At 41.6% G+C, this 14,662-nt stretch overlaps 1 protein-coding gene across 2 annotated transcripts in view; it reads left to right on the top strand.

Annotated features, from left to right (window-relative positions):
- The window catches only part of CCDC88C (coiled-coil domain containing 88C), a 100,220-nt gene that overhangs the window by 47,306 nt on the left and 38,252 nt on the right, over positions 1 to 14,662 (top strand). For both annotated transcript variants that reach the window (XM_054198503.1, XM_054198502.1), the window contains exons 5-11: positions 2,806 to 2,864; positions 4,484 to 4,567; positions 5,892 to 6,032; positions 6,775 to 6,959; positions 7,529 to 7,610; positions 8,068 to 8,226; positions 14,237 to 14,383. In XM_054198503.1, the coding sequence (XP_054054478.1) occupies positions 2,806 to 2,864; positions 4,484 to 4,567; positions 5,892 to 6,032; positions 6,775 to 6,959; positions 7,529 to 7,610; positions 8,068 to 8,226; positions 14,237 to 14,383 (857 nt within the window). The remainder of the gene's footprint in view (positions 1 to 2,805; positions 2,865 to 4,483; positions 4,568 to 5,891; positions 6,033 to 6,774; positions 6,960 to 7,528; positions 7,611 to 8,067; positions 8,227 to 14,236; positions 14,384 to 14,662) is intronic.

Below are 14,662 nucleotides of genomic sequence, written 5' to 3'. Positions count from 1 at the left end.
ATTTTATGGTCAACAGGTGGAGGTGTCCAGAGCACACAAGGGTTAGAGCACTTGTATGGTGTGATCTGGAGCAAGCAGCCTGCTGGCTGCTCCTTCAGTCTCTAACAGAGAAGATGTTCTGCCCTGAGTAAGTTTGGGAGTCTGAGACACACACACTGGAGTGTCACTTGCTGTCTCTCTCCAGAATTTACCAATTTGTTCTTCGTGTCCCGCAGTCATGCTCTGCATTTAATCCCTGATCTGGATGTGCTCTGAAGCTGATGAGAGAGCTTTGGCTGGAACTCAGGGCAAAAAAAAAAAAAGAGTTTATGAGCTTTGGAAGAAGGGGCAGGCCACTCAGGAGGACTATAAAGAGGTTGTGAGGTTTTGCACTGAGAAAATTAGAAGGGCCAAAGCCCAACTAGAACTTAATCTGGATACTGCCATAGAAGACAAGAAAAAATGTTACTATAAATACATTAGCAACCAAAGGAGGACTAATGAGAATCTCCATCCTTTATTGGACATGAGGGGGAAACATAAGTGACCAAGGATGAGGAAAAGACTGAGATATTTAATGCCTTTGTAAGTTTGCAGATAACACCAGGTTGGGCGGGAGCGTTGACCTGCTTGAGGGTAGGATGGCTCTGCAGAGGGATCTGGACAGGCTGGATCAATGGGCCGAGGCCAATGGTATGAGGTTCAACAAGGCCAAGTGCTGGGTCCTGCACTTGGGTCACAACAACCCCATGCAGCGTTACAGGCTTGGGGAACAGTGGCCGGAGAGCTGCCTGGTGGAAAAGGACCTGGGGGGTGTTGGTCCACTGCCGGCTGAATATGAGCCAGCAGTGTGCTCAGGTGGCCAAGGTGGCCAAGAACACCCTGGCTTCTGTAGAAATAGTGTGGCCAGCAGGACTAGGGAAGTGATCATCCCCCTGTACTTGGCACTGGTGAGACCCCACGTCCAGTACTGTGTTCAGTAAAGACATTGAAGTGCTGCAGCATGTCCAAAGAGCAGCAACAAAGCTGGTGAGGGGTCTAGACCACAAGTGTTATGAGGAGGCTGAGGGGAGACCTTATCGCTCTCTACAACTACCTGAAAGGAGGTTGTAGCCAGGTGGGTGTTGGTTTCTTCTCCCAAGTAACAAGTGATAGGACAAGAGAAACGGCCTCAAGTTTTGCCCAGGGAGATTTAGGATGGATATTAGGAAAAACTTCTTCACTGAAAGGGTTGTCAAGCATTGGAACAGGCTGCCCAGGGAAGTGGTTGCGTGGCTATCCCTGGAGACATTTAAAAAATGTGTGGATGTAGTGCTTGGAGACATGGTTTAGTTGCTGGGCTTGGCAGTGCTAGGTTAACGGTTGGACTTGATGATCTTTAAGGTCTCTTCCAGCCTAAATGATTCTATGAACCTAAAATCAGGAAGTAAGTTGTTTCCTGAGCTGCCTGCACGTGGCCACACTGGCGTGCAAGGTTCTCACAATGGAAGTAACCCCCGTGGTAATTTAGGTCAGTGTGCCTTGGTGCATCTGCGGGGCTGTGGCAGCTTAACTGATGAGTCAGTTTAACTCCAGTTCCCCAGCCCTGGGTCCTGTACATGCCTCTGACTTGCTGCCAGCACAGCCTTACAAGGGCCTGGTGTCGGTGGAGGAACACAGTCACACTCAGAAATTATTTTCTCTCTATTTAGTGACAGGAGGAATTGAACACCCAAGTAAAGCAGGGCATAAAATGAAAGTGTTTATCCCACAGTTATACGCTCTGTGTCGGGAAACACAAAGAAGTATAGGGATGAGGGAAAACTGTATGTGACCTGGTTTTCTCTTCTCTTCTTCTCCTAGTGTGGATGAGGACAGGCTTTTCCTGAACCTAACTCCCTAATGATTTTTTGTTTCCTCATTGAAGCTCTGCGTCTTCCATGTCCCTGTATCTATCTTTGATATACATAATTTTCTTTACCACCCAACAACTCCCACGTTGATTTTGTTGAAAGAAGATCTGCAGTTGTCTCCGAGCCGCATGGGTTCCCCTTGTGTGGCTTTGTCTCTCCAAACCTTCGGAGGCGGCTGGCAGGGCTGTTGGTGGCAGCAGAATTCCTGGCAGTAACAACCTGCCTGTGCCTCCTCCCCGCCACGGCTCCGAGAGCATGTGTGCATATAGTCTGCCTTCTACATCACTTGGTTTGCATCCCTCTTAGCACACGGGCTTTGCGCTTCGAAGTGCGAGCAGGCTTTGATGCAGAAGAGAGGCAGAATTTATTTGCTAAAGCATCTCTTGGAGAGAATTTATATGCACAGAATGGCATTCAGCTTTGGGAAGTCTTGAGTGGCAACTGTTTTACAGACAGAGAATTTAGGACAAGTTCTTTCTTTGAGAGAAACCCTCATTTGCTTCTGCCCAGGGAGTTTTTATTTCCTTTTAGTGTTTTTTTTTTTTTTTTTTTGAGGGGGGAGGAAGAGGGGTGGTGGTTTGGTGGGGTTTTTTGCACCCATGTTAATGACAGAACAAAGGGACAAGCGCTGGTCATGTGTGTTGAACTATTTACAGGATTTCTCCCCGCCCCCACCGCATCCATCAGAAAAGCGTCAGAAAATGTAGGTAATGATAGCACATTGAGGAAAAAAAGTCTTGCTGTATTTAGGATTTTAATTCCTAAGAACTGTGTTGTTACATGGGAAGTGTGGTAACATAATGGGCACATATATATTGTTCAGGCACTTGTTCAAAGGTCCTATTTCTCTTTTTAGGCAGATATTTTGGAGAGGATCCCTTGGATGTACTTCATTTGTTATACATATGTACTGATTCCCTTTTTTTCTCTCTAGGTAAAAGTATGGATGAAATTAAGAAGCTGCTGTTGTTGGTTCTGGGATGTGCTGTGCAGGTGAGCATTCACTAAATGCTTGAGGAATAATTTTGAATCTGTTTTTTTGTTGTTGTTTGTTTGTTTTTTTCTGAACTGAGAAAATCCACCCAAAGATCAGTGCTGTACAAACAAATCTGCAGCTCAAGACAGCTCGTGAGCTGAAATTGTGAGAAGACACAATAGGTGAATGAAAGAAATGCAGGGGAAAAGAAGCACACTGTGACAGCGGTTGCCTCAATTTGCTGGCAGTGCTTTATCAGCCACAGGATATGTTCTCTTGCAACTAAGTAGCCCACTTTGATAACAAAGTGGGAAGAGATAAGCTTTGAACAGTGTTCTTGGTACCGAGATTGTTGTTGGTTTATTTTCTTACTGCTTTAAAATATGGAGTATGATGCCAAACAAATAGATAAGCTAACAGTCTGAATATTTGTTTAATGAATCCTGATTTTATTTGCATAATCTTTTGTCTGAACATTACGTGTAGAAAATCCAAAATGAATAGATACTTTGTATATTCATGTGGGGAGTTTTATGTGGCACTTGTTAAAATAAATAGACAGGCAATGTATACGGGAAACTCCCCAGAAATGCATGGCAGTTACCGGATAAAGAAATCAGTGTTCTGCTCACCAAACCTCTGTGGCGGCAAACAATATGCACGTTGCGGGCTAGTCTTTGCTTATAATTGACTGTTTGTAGGTCTGCCTAGTGTTTTTGTCGTGCCTTAGGACACTTACCCTGCTCAGCTATGTCAAGTCAATTATGTCAGGGGAAAGCTGTCCGCATATGGCTGCTCTGAGCTATCTCAGTGTTGCATTGCAGCACAAAGAATAAAGGTCTGATTTGGCAAGCTGCATCCTCAGCCCCCATTTACGGGTCTGGGGTTCTTCCCAGTGAAAGGAATGGTTGGGGCTCAGAATCAGGCTCCAAAAGGACGCTAGAAATGAGTTTAAAAAAAGCTTTAAGTAATGCTTAACTTCTCCACAACTCGGAGTTGTTACAAGGAGGCGCTAATGTTGTTAGTGCACAATCACAGATATACAGATAGCAGATGTCTGCCTCTTTTAAAGCCTTAAGTAAAAGATTTACTAAAATCTGTTTGTCTGAAATGTCACTCATTTTTATCCAGAATGTTTCCCAACCCCATTTCTAATCTAAAGCACGTGTTGATTTAGTCCAACAAGCAACATTTTGCATTGATGTGAATAGTGATGCATCTCTTTTCGTTGCCAAAACCAAGCAAAATGCAAACAGCAAAGCAGACAGGTTAAATGATGCAATGTAAATGTAGGCTTGTGTTTGTGCAGCTCCGTTAATGAAGCTGTGATGATTTCCTCCGGCTGTTGCCCCACCTCTTGATCTCATTGTGTGTTGAACCCGTTTTTAAAGAGCAAAACCAGCCATTTAACTTAGCCTTAATTGTACTGACTGTAAAAAGTTTAAATAACTTAGTGCGTAATTCGTTTCATGCTCCATATGGAGCAGTGAAGTGTTAGACCTTCTAGTGTGACAGAGTGAAGATCTTGAACATTTTGTCGTTAGCTATGTGGGGATTTTTTCTTATTTACATGAAAAATGGTGCAGTGAATTTTAGGATATATAGCACTGTTTCAGGATGTGTTTTCTTTTAACAGTGTGAAAGAAAAGAAGAGTTTATTGAAAGAATAAAACAACTGGATATTGAAACCCAAGCTGCCATTGTGTCACACATTCAGGAGGTGGGACTCTCAGTATTGTCTATTCTGACTTTTTATCTCTCCCTTCCTTGACTTAACAGAGGGTTTTTGCTATGAAATCTTAATGCTTGGAATTTTCATAATGGATTCATGAACTTCACCAAAAAAAAGATTGAATATGTTATTGCTGTCAAATTAGAAGATGAAAATGATAGGTGTTGAGAACATTACTTGGCTCAGTGGTCTTCTAAAGAGATGCAGTGGTAAATGCCTTGCTTTGCCAGTTGCAGGCTATGTAGAATGAGTTGTTGTGCAATATTCCCAAAAAGCACGTATGGTTTAGGAGCTGCAGTGCCCATTGCAGCAATGGTGCAGGCACTTAGTCCCCAAGTCCGGTGGGAGGTGAGACACAGGCTCCCCAGCGTCTTGCTTCAGACAGTGGCCTCTGAGCTCAGATGGTCCTGAAAAGTGTACTCTGCAGCTAAAATTGGGCATAAACTCTGTTTTTAAAGATAAGTTTGATTCAGCGACAAGTATTCTTGGACTTCTAAGGTTTCTGTAGAAGGAAGGAATACGGGTAGGCGTTAGGAGACAGCTTGCTTTGGAGACCCAAAGGAGAGCCATGTGGAAATGGCCTCTTCTGGGAGTTCCCCTCGCTGAGACCAGGCACTTGCTGTGTCCGGGTGTCAGCTCTGCAGGTGTGGAAAACCCAGTACGCTCAGATTTGAGGAACAAATAGTGAAAGTCTAAGACAGGAACTTTTTTCTTAATGCTTAAAAAAAAAATAGTTCTGCTTTAAAAAAAAATAAAAAACCGTGATGAACTAAGCACATGGTTATGACAAAAGCAGGAACAGTCTTTCACTGACCTTGAGAGACTTGCCTGACATTTCTGCTAAATGATTCAGAGGAAATCAGTTTGGGTAAGATAGCAGCAACCAGAGACTTTTCTGCTAAAGGCAGCTCCTCCCAGCTATGTCAGCTACAAATTGCAAATTCATTGAAAGCAGGGCTTCTTCGCAGTGGCCCTGACTGTTCAGTGTGGGATCAGTCCCTTCAAATCCCTGTGGTGACCACTTCAGTGCTTGCAGTTACATTCTTCTAATATGCAAGCATGCATGCTGTTGATCATAATATGTATCTGATCACTTTTAAAAATCAGCCCTAATAACTATTAAAAAAAAAAATCTAAATACCAGAAATTGGTGGGTGGTGTTACAGTTAAGGTAGTTGTGTTTGTTATTTACAACCTGGTTTTGGTGAAATGTGGTATGTTATTTAAATGATCCATAGAAGAACTCAGTGGATGCAGCACATACAGCAAATAAATTAGTGGAAAGACTTTTTTTTTTTGTTCCTATTCCTAGGTGACCCACAACCAGGAGAATGTCTTTGACTTGCAGTGGCTGGAGCTCCCAGATATGGCCCCAGAAGAACTAGAGTCTCTCTCCAGGAATATGGTTTTCCACCTCAAGAGGCTCATTGATGAGAGAGATGAATGCACAGAAGTACGGTGCCTTACCTCTGCCATATCTAGCTCATGTGAAGCAGCAGATGCAGACTCTGTTCCTTCTCTTGTGTCTTGTTTGTGCACTGGGTTTCTATTTCTTCTCCACCTTTACACTACGCCTCTGAAAATCTGTAGAAAGATTTTGACTTTTATGTTGATTCTCGTGTAAACACTAAGGTGTGGTGAAATGATTGTTATGAAGTGGAGAGGCCAAAATATTTGAAGTTGTGGATTTGTCTTGAGATTTTCGTCTCTGCGTGTCTGCTCAGTCATGCGTCTTTGAGTGATTGCTTGCCTGTCTCTCCCCTGGTATCTACCATCGCGGTATCTTCTCTAGGTTGTTATTTTTGTGTGAAGGTGGCAGTATCTGTTGCTGACTCATCAGTTTCTTTCCCTTCACATCTCTGCAGGAGGCTTTTTCCTTCTTTAACCTGTTAATTTTATTTCATGCTTTTTACTGTGACTGTTGTGTTAGTTAAAACTGTTAGTTGTTATATGAATTCTCCAGGCAAAAAAGACTGCTTTATTTTGAGCATTGGAAGGAGAAAGTTTTGGTGATCGGAGCATAGAGGAGATTCCTTTCCTCCTCTGTATAACCTTCCCTCCTGGCTATCACTTGAATTCTGTATAATTCCAGGCTAATAATTTTCCATATTTATAAATAATTTTTAGATACTTGAAAAGCAGTGTATAATTACACTGTTTATCTCTTGACACTACATACTTCTCTGTATTTCCAGGTCATTGTAGATCTCACTCAAGAGAGAGATTATCTGCAGTCTCAACAACCACCAAGTCCTCTGAAAGCACCAAGTCCAGATTCTTCACCAAACCCAGCCAACCCTCTTTCTAATGAAGACAAGCAGCACCTTGCAGTTGAGCTGGCAGACACGAAGGCTAAACTCAGAAGAATCCGGCAGGAGCTGTGAGTCACCAGTGATTTGTGCTTCTAAAGAGACTTAATATATAAGCCTTGTGCATCCTGAAAATGCAGGTGCCTGTTGGCTTCAGTACACTGACCTCCATGGGAGCTCTCGGAATCACATCTTTCAAATATTTTATTCATAGCAGTGGGAAGCTACTATGGGTGTTCCGTCTTTCTTCTTTCTTAACTGGTCTTTAAACACAGAGTGATGGCTATGTCATTTTTCTTTTTGTGTCTCATCTCTCTTTCCCTTTTCAAAATGCCAGCTGCTGGCTGCACTTCTTAATTATTGGTGGGAAACAGAGGCCAGTGAAGCTTGCTATGACAGCAGTAGCACCAGTGAGAGTTAAACAGAGGTACTTAGTTTAAAATTAGAGTTGCAAACTCAGATCGATGATATGTGTATCGTATCATGAGGAAAAAAAAACTCTTGCTTTTATGAAGCTGTCATGAAAAGAGGCTCTGTGTTCTGAATATGCTAGGAGATTTCTGTCTTCCTTTCCATATAATCAGTATTGTTTTGGGGAAAAAAAAATAATTCATACTAAGATTATTCTAATCCTTTTCAGGGAAGAGAAGTCTGAGCAGCTTGTAGATTCTAAACATGAAGTTGAGCAGCTCACCCTAGAGCTGCAAAAAATAAAACAAGAGGTAAGATGGGCTCGTTTTACTGTGACAGTCTTCCCTATTTAAAAAAGCCTCTTTCAGTGTGAAGCTAAAAATACTACTACTATGCCTATTTTTCAATGAAGAAATCAAGTTATTCCAGCAAGCTGTTTGGTGATTGTGGCTACGGCGTAGCAATGCTACGCTTTCCACTTAACTGGTGAGAGCAGTCTCATCTGCTCTTCAGCTTGCAAATAGCTTAGTAATGCCTGAAGCTTATGCAGCACCAGGCATTAGAAATGGCAGAGTCCCAACAGGCTGAAGAACCTCTCTGCATTGTAGAGAAGTTACTGTTTAGTAGGAGAATTCTCTTACTCCTGAACTGGGGGAATGTTCTTTGCCTATACTTCAAATAAGCAAGTAAATAAATAAAAATGAAGTTTAAAGAACATGCTTTAAAGTACTAAGATTTTTCTCACTGCTTATTCCTCGCTTCTCCCAGAATATCCACCTGGCCTCAGATGCTCGCTCTGCCCGAGCGTACAGAGATGAGCTCGACTCTCTGAGAGAGAAGGCAAACCGTGTGGAGAGACTCGAGATGGAACTTGTTCGGTGCAAAGAGAAACTTCATGATGTGGATTTTTACAAAGCTCGCATGGAGGCAAGTGAAAATCGGGAGAAAGATTTGCTGAGTAATCCTTAACGTTTGGCTTTTGTTGCGTTACCAGCTCATGTGTCATTTGTCATTGAGCTGACTGCAGCAAAACATCAGAGCAAGTGGAAATTTCATAACATACGTCATAATTATTGACTTAGCAACATTAAAACTTCTTTCAGTGGCAAGAAGGACTTGGTGCACACAAAAAATAAATATCCATTAGTTTTAATAAACTCTTCTTTTCAGCATTATGTGACTAAACAGGACAGACGTTTTCTGGATGCTTTGTCTAGAGAATCCAGACCTTTAGTCTAGCCTTGAAAATTTAATCTTAGGTAGAATGCCTGTGTTACAGAGCTGTTCCTTTGACCAACATTTTAAATGTCATGTATAAGTTTACTAAATGAATGTCTGGGTGTTTTTCCTTAGGGTTTTATAGCAGATGCAACTATTGTTAAAATGGCTGGGCATTTTTAAGCGTGACCTTGGATGACAAATTCTAGCCACCCCTTTGTGCAACTGTTGCTTGTAGTATAAAGGAGAGAAAATTTGGATTTTCCATAGTGCCCTGAGCAGGGCATGTCAATGAGAAATGTATAATGTTCGAGTTGTCATGCCAGTTACTCAGCTTAGTCACCTGCAGCTGTGCCCATCCTGGCATTATTAATTAACTTAGCTCAGAAAGGACCTTGGAGACCATCTACACAAACTCGTTGCTCGTAGCATGGCTGGCCTTAAATTTAGGTCAGACTGCTCTTATTTTCTGTCCTTTCAGTTCTTTGAGCCATTCTCACCTAAACTCTCAGTGATCCACATACGTAACACTTCAGCTGAGGTCAAATAAATATCCAGACTTGCTGAACATATGGAGGTTCAGTAACTGACAACCTCACTGTAATTAGATAGAATCCCAGGTCTGAGGTGGAAGAGTGATGTTGAAACTCACATTTGCCAGGCCTCTGGCTGAGAACACAGACCTTATTTCTGCTCTATAAACTCTACTTTGTAGGTGTTTTTTTTTTTTCCCTCTCTAACCTAAGGGGCCAGCTAGCTGCTGCTTCTTATGAATAGGTTCACTAAAGTGGATGGTTATTAAATGTAGTAATAGACTATAAAAGCCTGTCTTCCCTCTCAGTAATTCCCAGTTTACACTGGGAAGTTTGAAGCTCTGGCTCTCTGTGTTTTCCTCCCTCCAGGTGGCAAATCAGCCATGCATTAACCTGTCACACTCGCTATCAGCGTGGCATCCTGGCATTTCCCTCTTGGCTGGGCTCTGGAGTCACTTAGCTTCTACCTGCTGGTCAGATAATTTAGCCGGAGCTAGGAGAGGAGGTTTTTTAGTCTTGTCTTCATCCAAGATCAAGGGAATTAGGTCTTTCTGTTCTTGAGTTCTTAGCCTCCTTGCTTGTCCTAGAGCTGGCAGTTTCCTGCTCTGCTGTCTGCTTGCTGATCTTGCTTACCACATCCTTCAGTAAAGAGACCTCCACTTCAGTTTCAAATTTGTTCCAAGTTTCCTCACTCCCTCTTCCACTCTTGTCAGTTTTTGGTGAAAGTACTGAAGGTCAGAGATGAGTGCTGTCTCTCCAAGGATACCTCCCTGAAATACAGTAGTGGGACAAAGAATATTTCCCATCGATATGTCACTTTTCTAATTCCAGGCCAAGAACAAAAATTGTCGCTGCTGTAGGGGCTGAGCTCTCCTAATATGCGGCAGGATTGCACAGCTGTCTGCAGGCTGCTCTGTGGTCTGGGATACCCTGAGAGTTTCACATTCTCACCACTCCTTCTCCCATCATTGATCAAGTCTTGGCACAGCCATGGACTGCCAGTGTTGAGCAGTGGCAGCGTCAGGCAAACTCCAGTGGTTTCATGCTGATACATTCAGAGGATTCCACAGGGCGCTGTTCTGTCTTTTTTTTATGGTCATGGAGCAGCACAAAGGCTGTGCATAGCAGCCAGTATCCAACTTGCCATGGTCTCTCAGTTTTCTGTCTTATCTGTCTGAAGTCCTCCACCACTCCAAAAGGATGATGGCTGGAGTCAGTTCAGTGTCTGCTCAGATTCCTCCTGCTCCCTCAAAAACTGTTTGGCTTACAATTCCAAGTTGTCAGATTTGTGCAGGGATGTAACACGGTAGAGATTTTTACCACCAGACAGTCCAGTGCCGATTCATCTCAGGGCAGTTACTGGTTGTGGCTGGCTTCATAAACTCTAAGATTTAAGACCTGAACAAATCTTACAGAACCACAGCAATGAAAATGTAGGTGCGTAAAGTACAGCATAAGCCACTTTTTTATGGTAGTGTGATACCTTAAGGCTCATAGGGTGTTGACAGGGTTGTTAATAAGCAGTGCCAAATTGGTAAGTAAAAAGAAAAAGTGGGTTTACCTATGTTCATCAATGCAGAAAGCTGTTAAATGAGCACTTAAAAATCTTTTCCTTGTTGTGGTTTGCATACACGTTTGGTAATTTGGGCAAAAAGTATGGAATGTGCTCTGTGTATGATATCGTGACAAGCTTAAAGAACAGCGAGCAAGCTTACAAGTAGTTTCTGAAAGCACATAATGCAAATCAGCAGTGGGAGCAGGAAGAGATTTAAGGAGCTATTGCAGAAGGCGTGTAAAAGGAGCAAGTCTTTCCCTACATGAACATAACACACGTAGGCATGTGTGGTGTTTTCCTTCTCTGTATGTCTTGATAAAGTTGTTCAGAAATGACATTTTAATTTGACCATCGTTCAAGGAACATAGAGATAAATATGCTCTGGAGCCCTTCCTGCTGGGGTGGCTTAATGGGGTCATAACCGTTAATGTGGAGGAGCAGCCTTAATGCAGGGCTTCCTCCAAGGAGGTGCTTCTCTCCAATGCAAAGCTTCCCTCCGGCATTCCTCTCCATTGAACCTTCTGCTGCTCCAAGAGATCAGATTATTTTCTGAGGTCAGGGAGTCTGCTTTGCCCATTCTTCCTCCTCACTGCAGTCACATTTCCATGCAGGATGGCAGCAGGAATAATATTAAAAAAAGCAAAAGCATCTCTTGTATATTTTCATATAGGTGTCCAGGGCAATGTTTGATTGTCACAAGATGCTAACTGTGTCATGGCTCAGTAGGGGCAGTTTCTGAACTGCCAGAAGGGAGGGGTTTGAACTCTGTTTAATAACTAGGTCTGGATGCATGTGCAAATTCTCTAGTTTCACATTTAAACAATCTGATTGCTACTTTAGTTTCTGAAAATGTTTTCCAGTAGCAACACACCCTGATTGTGCAACCACTTACCCTCAGAGTTAATTGTAACCATATGAGTACACAATGCACATTCTTAAACCTATTTCAAGGCACACTGATACAGGATCAAACCAAAACATGTAATTTATTTTAGCAATTACAAAAGCAGAATTTTGTATGTTGGATATTAAACCATCACAATCTAAGTGATATAAAACAAAGGTTTCTTTAATCCCTTGCCTAGTAAATTCAGTGTATTTAAAAAAAAATAAATCCACAGCCAACTATTTTAGCTGTTGATTTAAAAATAAACTCTTAGTTACAAAATAATGTTGGTGGGTTTGTTAATTAAAGAAAAAATAAACCTTAATTCCACTGGAATCACCACCACCCCATGACCACCACCTGCTGATTGTCTAACAAGTGCTATGTGTAGCCAGAGACATTTTTAGCTCAACTATGTTATCCCAGCGACTTCTGGGAGACGTTAGTGCTGACATGTTTTAATTTGGACAGTTTTACCTTCCAGGCCTTGAGATGTAACTCTACGAAGCTCCCATGGAGTAATTATTTAAATTATATGAACTTTTCAATATTAAGACAACCTCAGATCATGGCTACACCAGTGAGCAATGTTGACCTCTCCACAGCAGGCATTTACACCAGGTTATTAATTTAAGATTTCATCAGAACAGCTTTGAACTGACATGTCCGCCTTTCCTGGGCAGGCACTTGATGGAAATTGCTTGAGTCTTCCATATATTGCAGCTCCCAGTGATGTGTGGTTTGTACCAGAGCCTGGATATGTGTATGTACTTGGCACGTAGCTCGACTCTTCATCAGACACTAAAATAACTAGTTCCTGCTTGGTAGGCAGTTTTGGGGATAGTTCTGAGGCCACGTTTTTGAGGTCAGACACCACCTTACTTCTTAGGGCTGTGGTCCAGATTGGGTGTGATGATGTAGCAAAGTAAACTCTTGTCACATTGCTGTTTCATTGCGGGTATTCCAGCAGCTTACATCACACCCAGCACCTTTTGTGTCGTGTACTTCTTCTGGTCTGTCATCTGTTCTAGTGTCAGCCTTTTTAGTTTGAAATGACCCTGTTAGATCAGACTTGGCCCGAAATGCTGATTCTATAAAATTAGTGATTCAGTATTATTATTCTACTTACTTGCATACTCAGACATTTTAATTGTGGTAGTTGAACCACTTCACAAGCACTAACATACTTGTCCTTTTAATGCTACTGTGGTAGGGAAATTTTTCCTCTCATGTTTTGCAAGTTGGTAGCTGACCCACTGAGACGTCAAGGGCATTATGGTACTGCATGAGGTAGACTTTCCATGTTATGTCAGCTACAGTCAGGATGCAGCAAACAACTAAGATTACTTTCTGTTTTTCCATTTTTTTAAATAACTGAGCCGCATAAGGCTTCTCAAGGCTGATTGTACCCCCAAAAATGACAAGGTAGTTGCTGATGAAGCAAGTGATTTGCCTATGCCTGGTGATCTTTTAGGAATCTACTTGGTTTGGATGTCTGTGGTCTGAAAGAGCAGACACGAACACTGATGTCAGCAGAGACTTCACATTTTGAAGACAGTTGTCCAGGAATAAACTCGTCAAGCTATAAGCATTTCATCCTGTCTGTGTGCACATTTGCTGTTTTTGCATATTTCATTGGAGTAGGGGAAGGGATGGGGAGAGGAGGGAGGAGAAAGCAAGGAAAGACAAAGGGAACTTTCTTCAGAGAATCAAATAATCTGCTTCTTGCCCCATTGTAACTCCTCTGGGCAAAAATCCTTCCTGTATCCATTTAATCTTTTAAATGGTGATATGTTCCTGCCATAGGAAATTCTGTCTCTGACTCAAGACTCATCTGAGGCTTAACAAGAGTAAAAGCTAGCAGTGAGGTATTATAGCTTGAAATAAGGCATAATTTAATCAATGTGTTTAAAACACGACCAAGAATACACGGTCAGATTTTATGCTTTGGACACTTCATGTTTCTGGAGATAAGATACTTGAATGCACAGAGCTTCATTTGTTGCTTTGCAAGGAACGTTTGGAGTGCTGTATAATTAACTTGTTTCTAATGCTGTGGCTACAGCACAGTAATCACTTAAACTTCTGCTGAGTAAAAGCAGATACAAAAGCTGGAATGGATAAGCAACATGGCTTGTCCAGTTAATGCTCATGTGTTTATTGGGGATGGGGCGGGGTGTGTTAAGTATAAAACAACAACTTTTGTTTAAGTGAATTAAAATTCTGTTCATGAGAGAGAGAGAAACTTTATTAAACAGACATTAACATGTAACTACTGAAACAGGGATATGGACATAGTATATATTGATGAGTAGTTCTCCCCAATGTGTTTTGAATACGCTATAACATCCTGGGAAAGTAAATGATCTATTTTGAAACTGGGGACTACAGTGAGATGGCTAAGGAAATGGTACAACAAACAGCGGAATCAGAATGGAACTTCTGTGTCTCGAGTCTTTAGTGCATCTCTTGATCCAGCCTCATATAAAGCAAAAGGAGCTCCATTAAACTTCTAAAATTCAGGAAAAAACCAATAAGAAGTATTAGATTTATTTGCATTAATGACTCACAGATAATTAAACATAGATCATCTCCCATTAAAGCATCAGGTAAAACCTTTTTTGTGAAACACAGAACCATGTCAAATTTCCTTTTGGTGTTTTCAGTGTCAGTTTGTCAAAGTCACCTGGTCTTTGAAAAGTCAGTTTATGTAAAGAGATTAACGCTGTTACTTTTTCTCCGTAGGAGTTGAGAGAGGACAACATCATATTAATTGAAACAAAGGCCATGCTAGAAGAACAGCTAACAATGGCAAGAGCTCGTGGTGATAAACTGCATGAATTAGAGAAGGAAAATTTGCAGTTGAAATCCAAACTTCATGACGTAGAGCTGGTATGCCTTCTCTTTTTCATTATGCTGATTTTTTGAACTTCTGTTTTTATGCTGGGTCACAGATTCATGTCACAGAAACCAGTGGAGACTGGCAAATAAATCACCAGTGCTTTTAAAAAGGTCTTTAGTTTGGACTTCGCATGCATGAATTCTTGAAATATTATAATGTTAACAGTGTAAATATTACCAATGCTACTTCGTGTGAGAGTGATACATGTAATTTTATGCAAGAAGATGTATCACAATTTTAAACTACAGGTTGCTTTCATGCGTATTGAT

This window comes from Rissa tridactyla, chromosome 4 (genome assembly GCF_028500815.1).
Source record: "Rissa tridactyla isolate bRisTri1 chromosome 4, bRisTri1.patW.cur.20221130, whole genome shotgun sequence".
NCBI lineage: Eukaryota > Metazoa > Chordata > Aves > Charadriiformes > Laridae > Rissa > Rissa tridactyla.
This window is presented reverse-complemented; position numbering and strand designations above follow the sequence as displayed.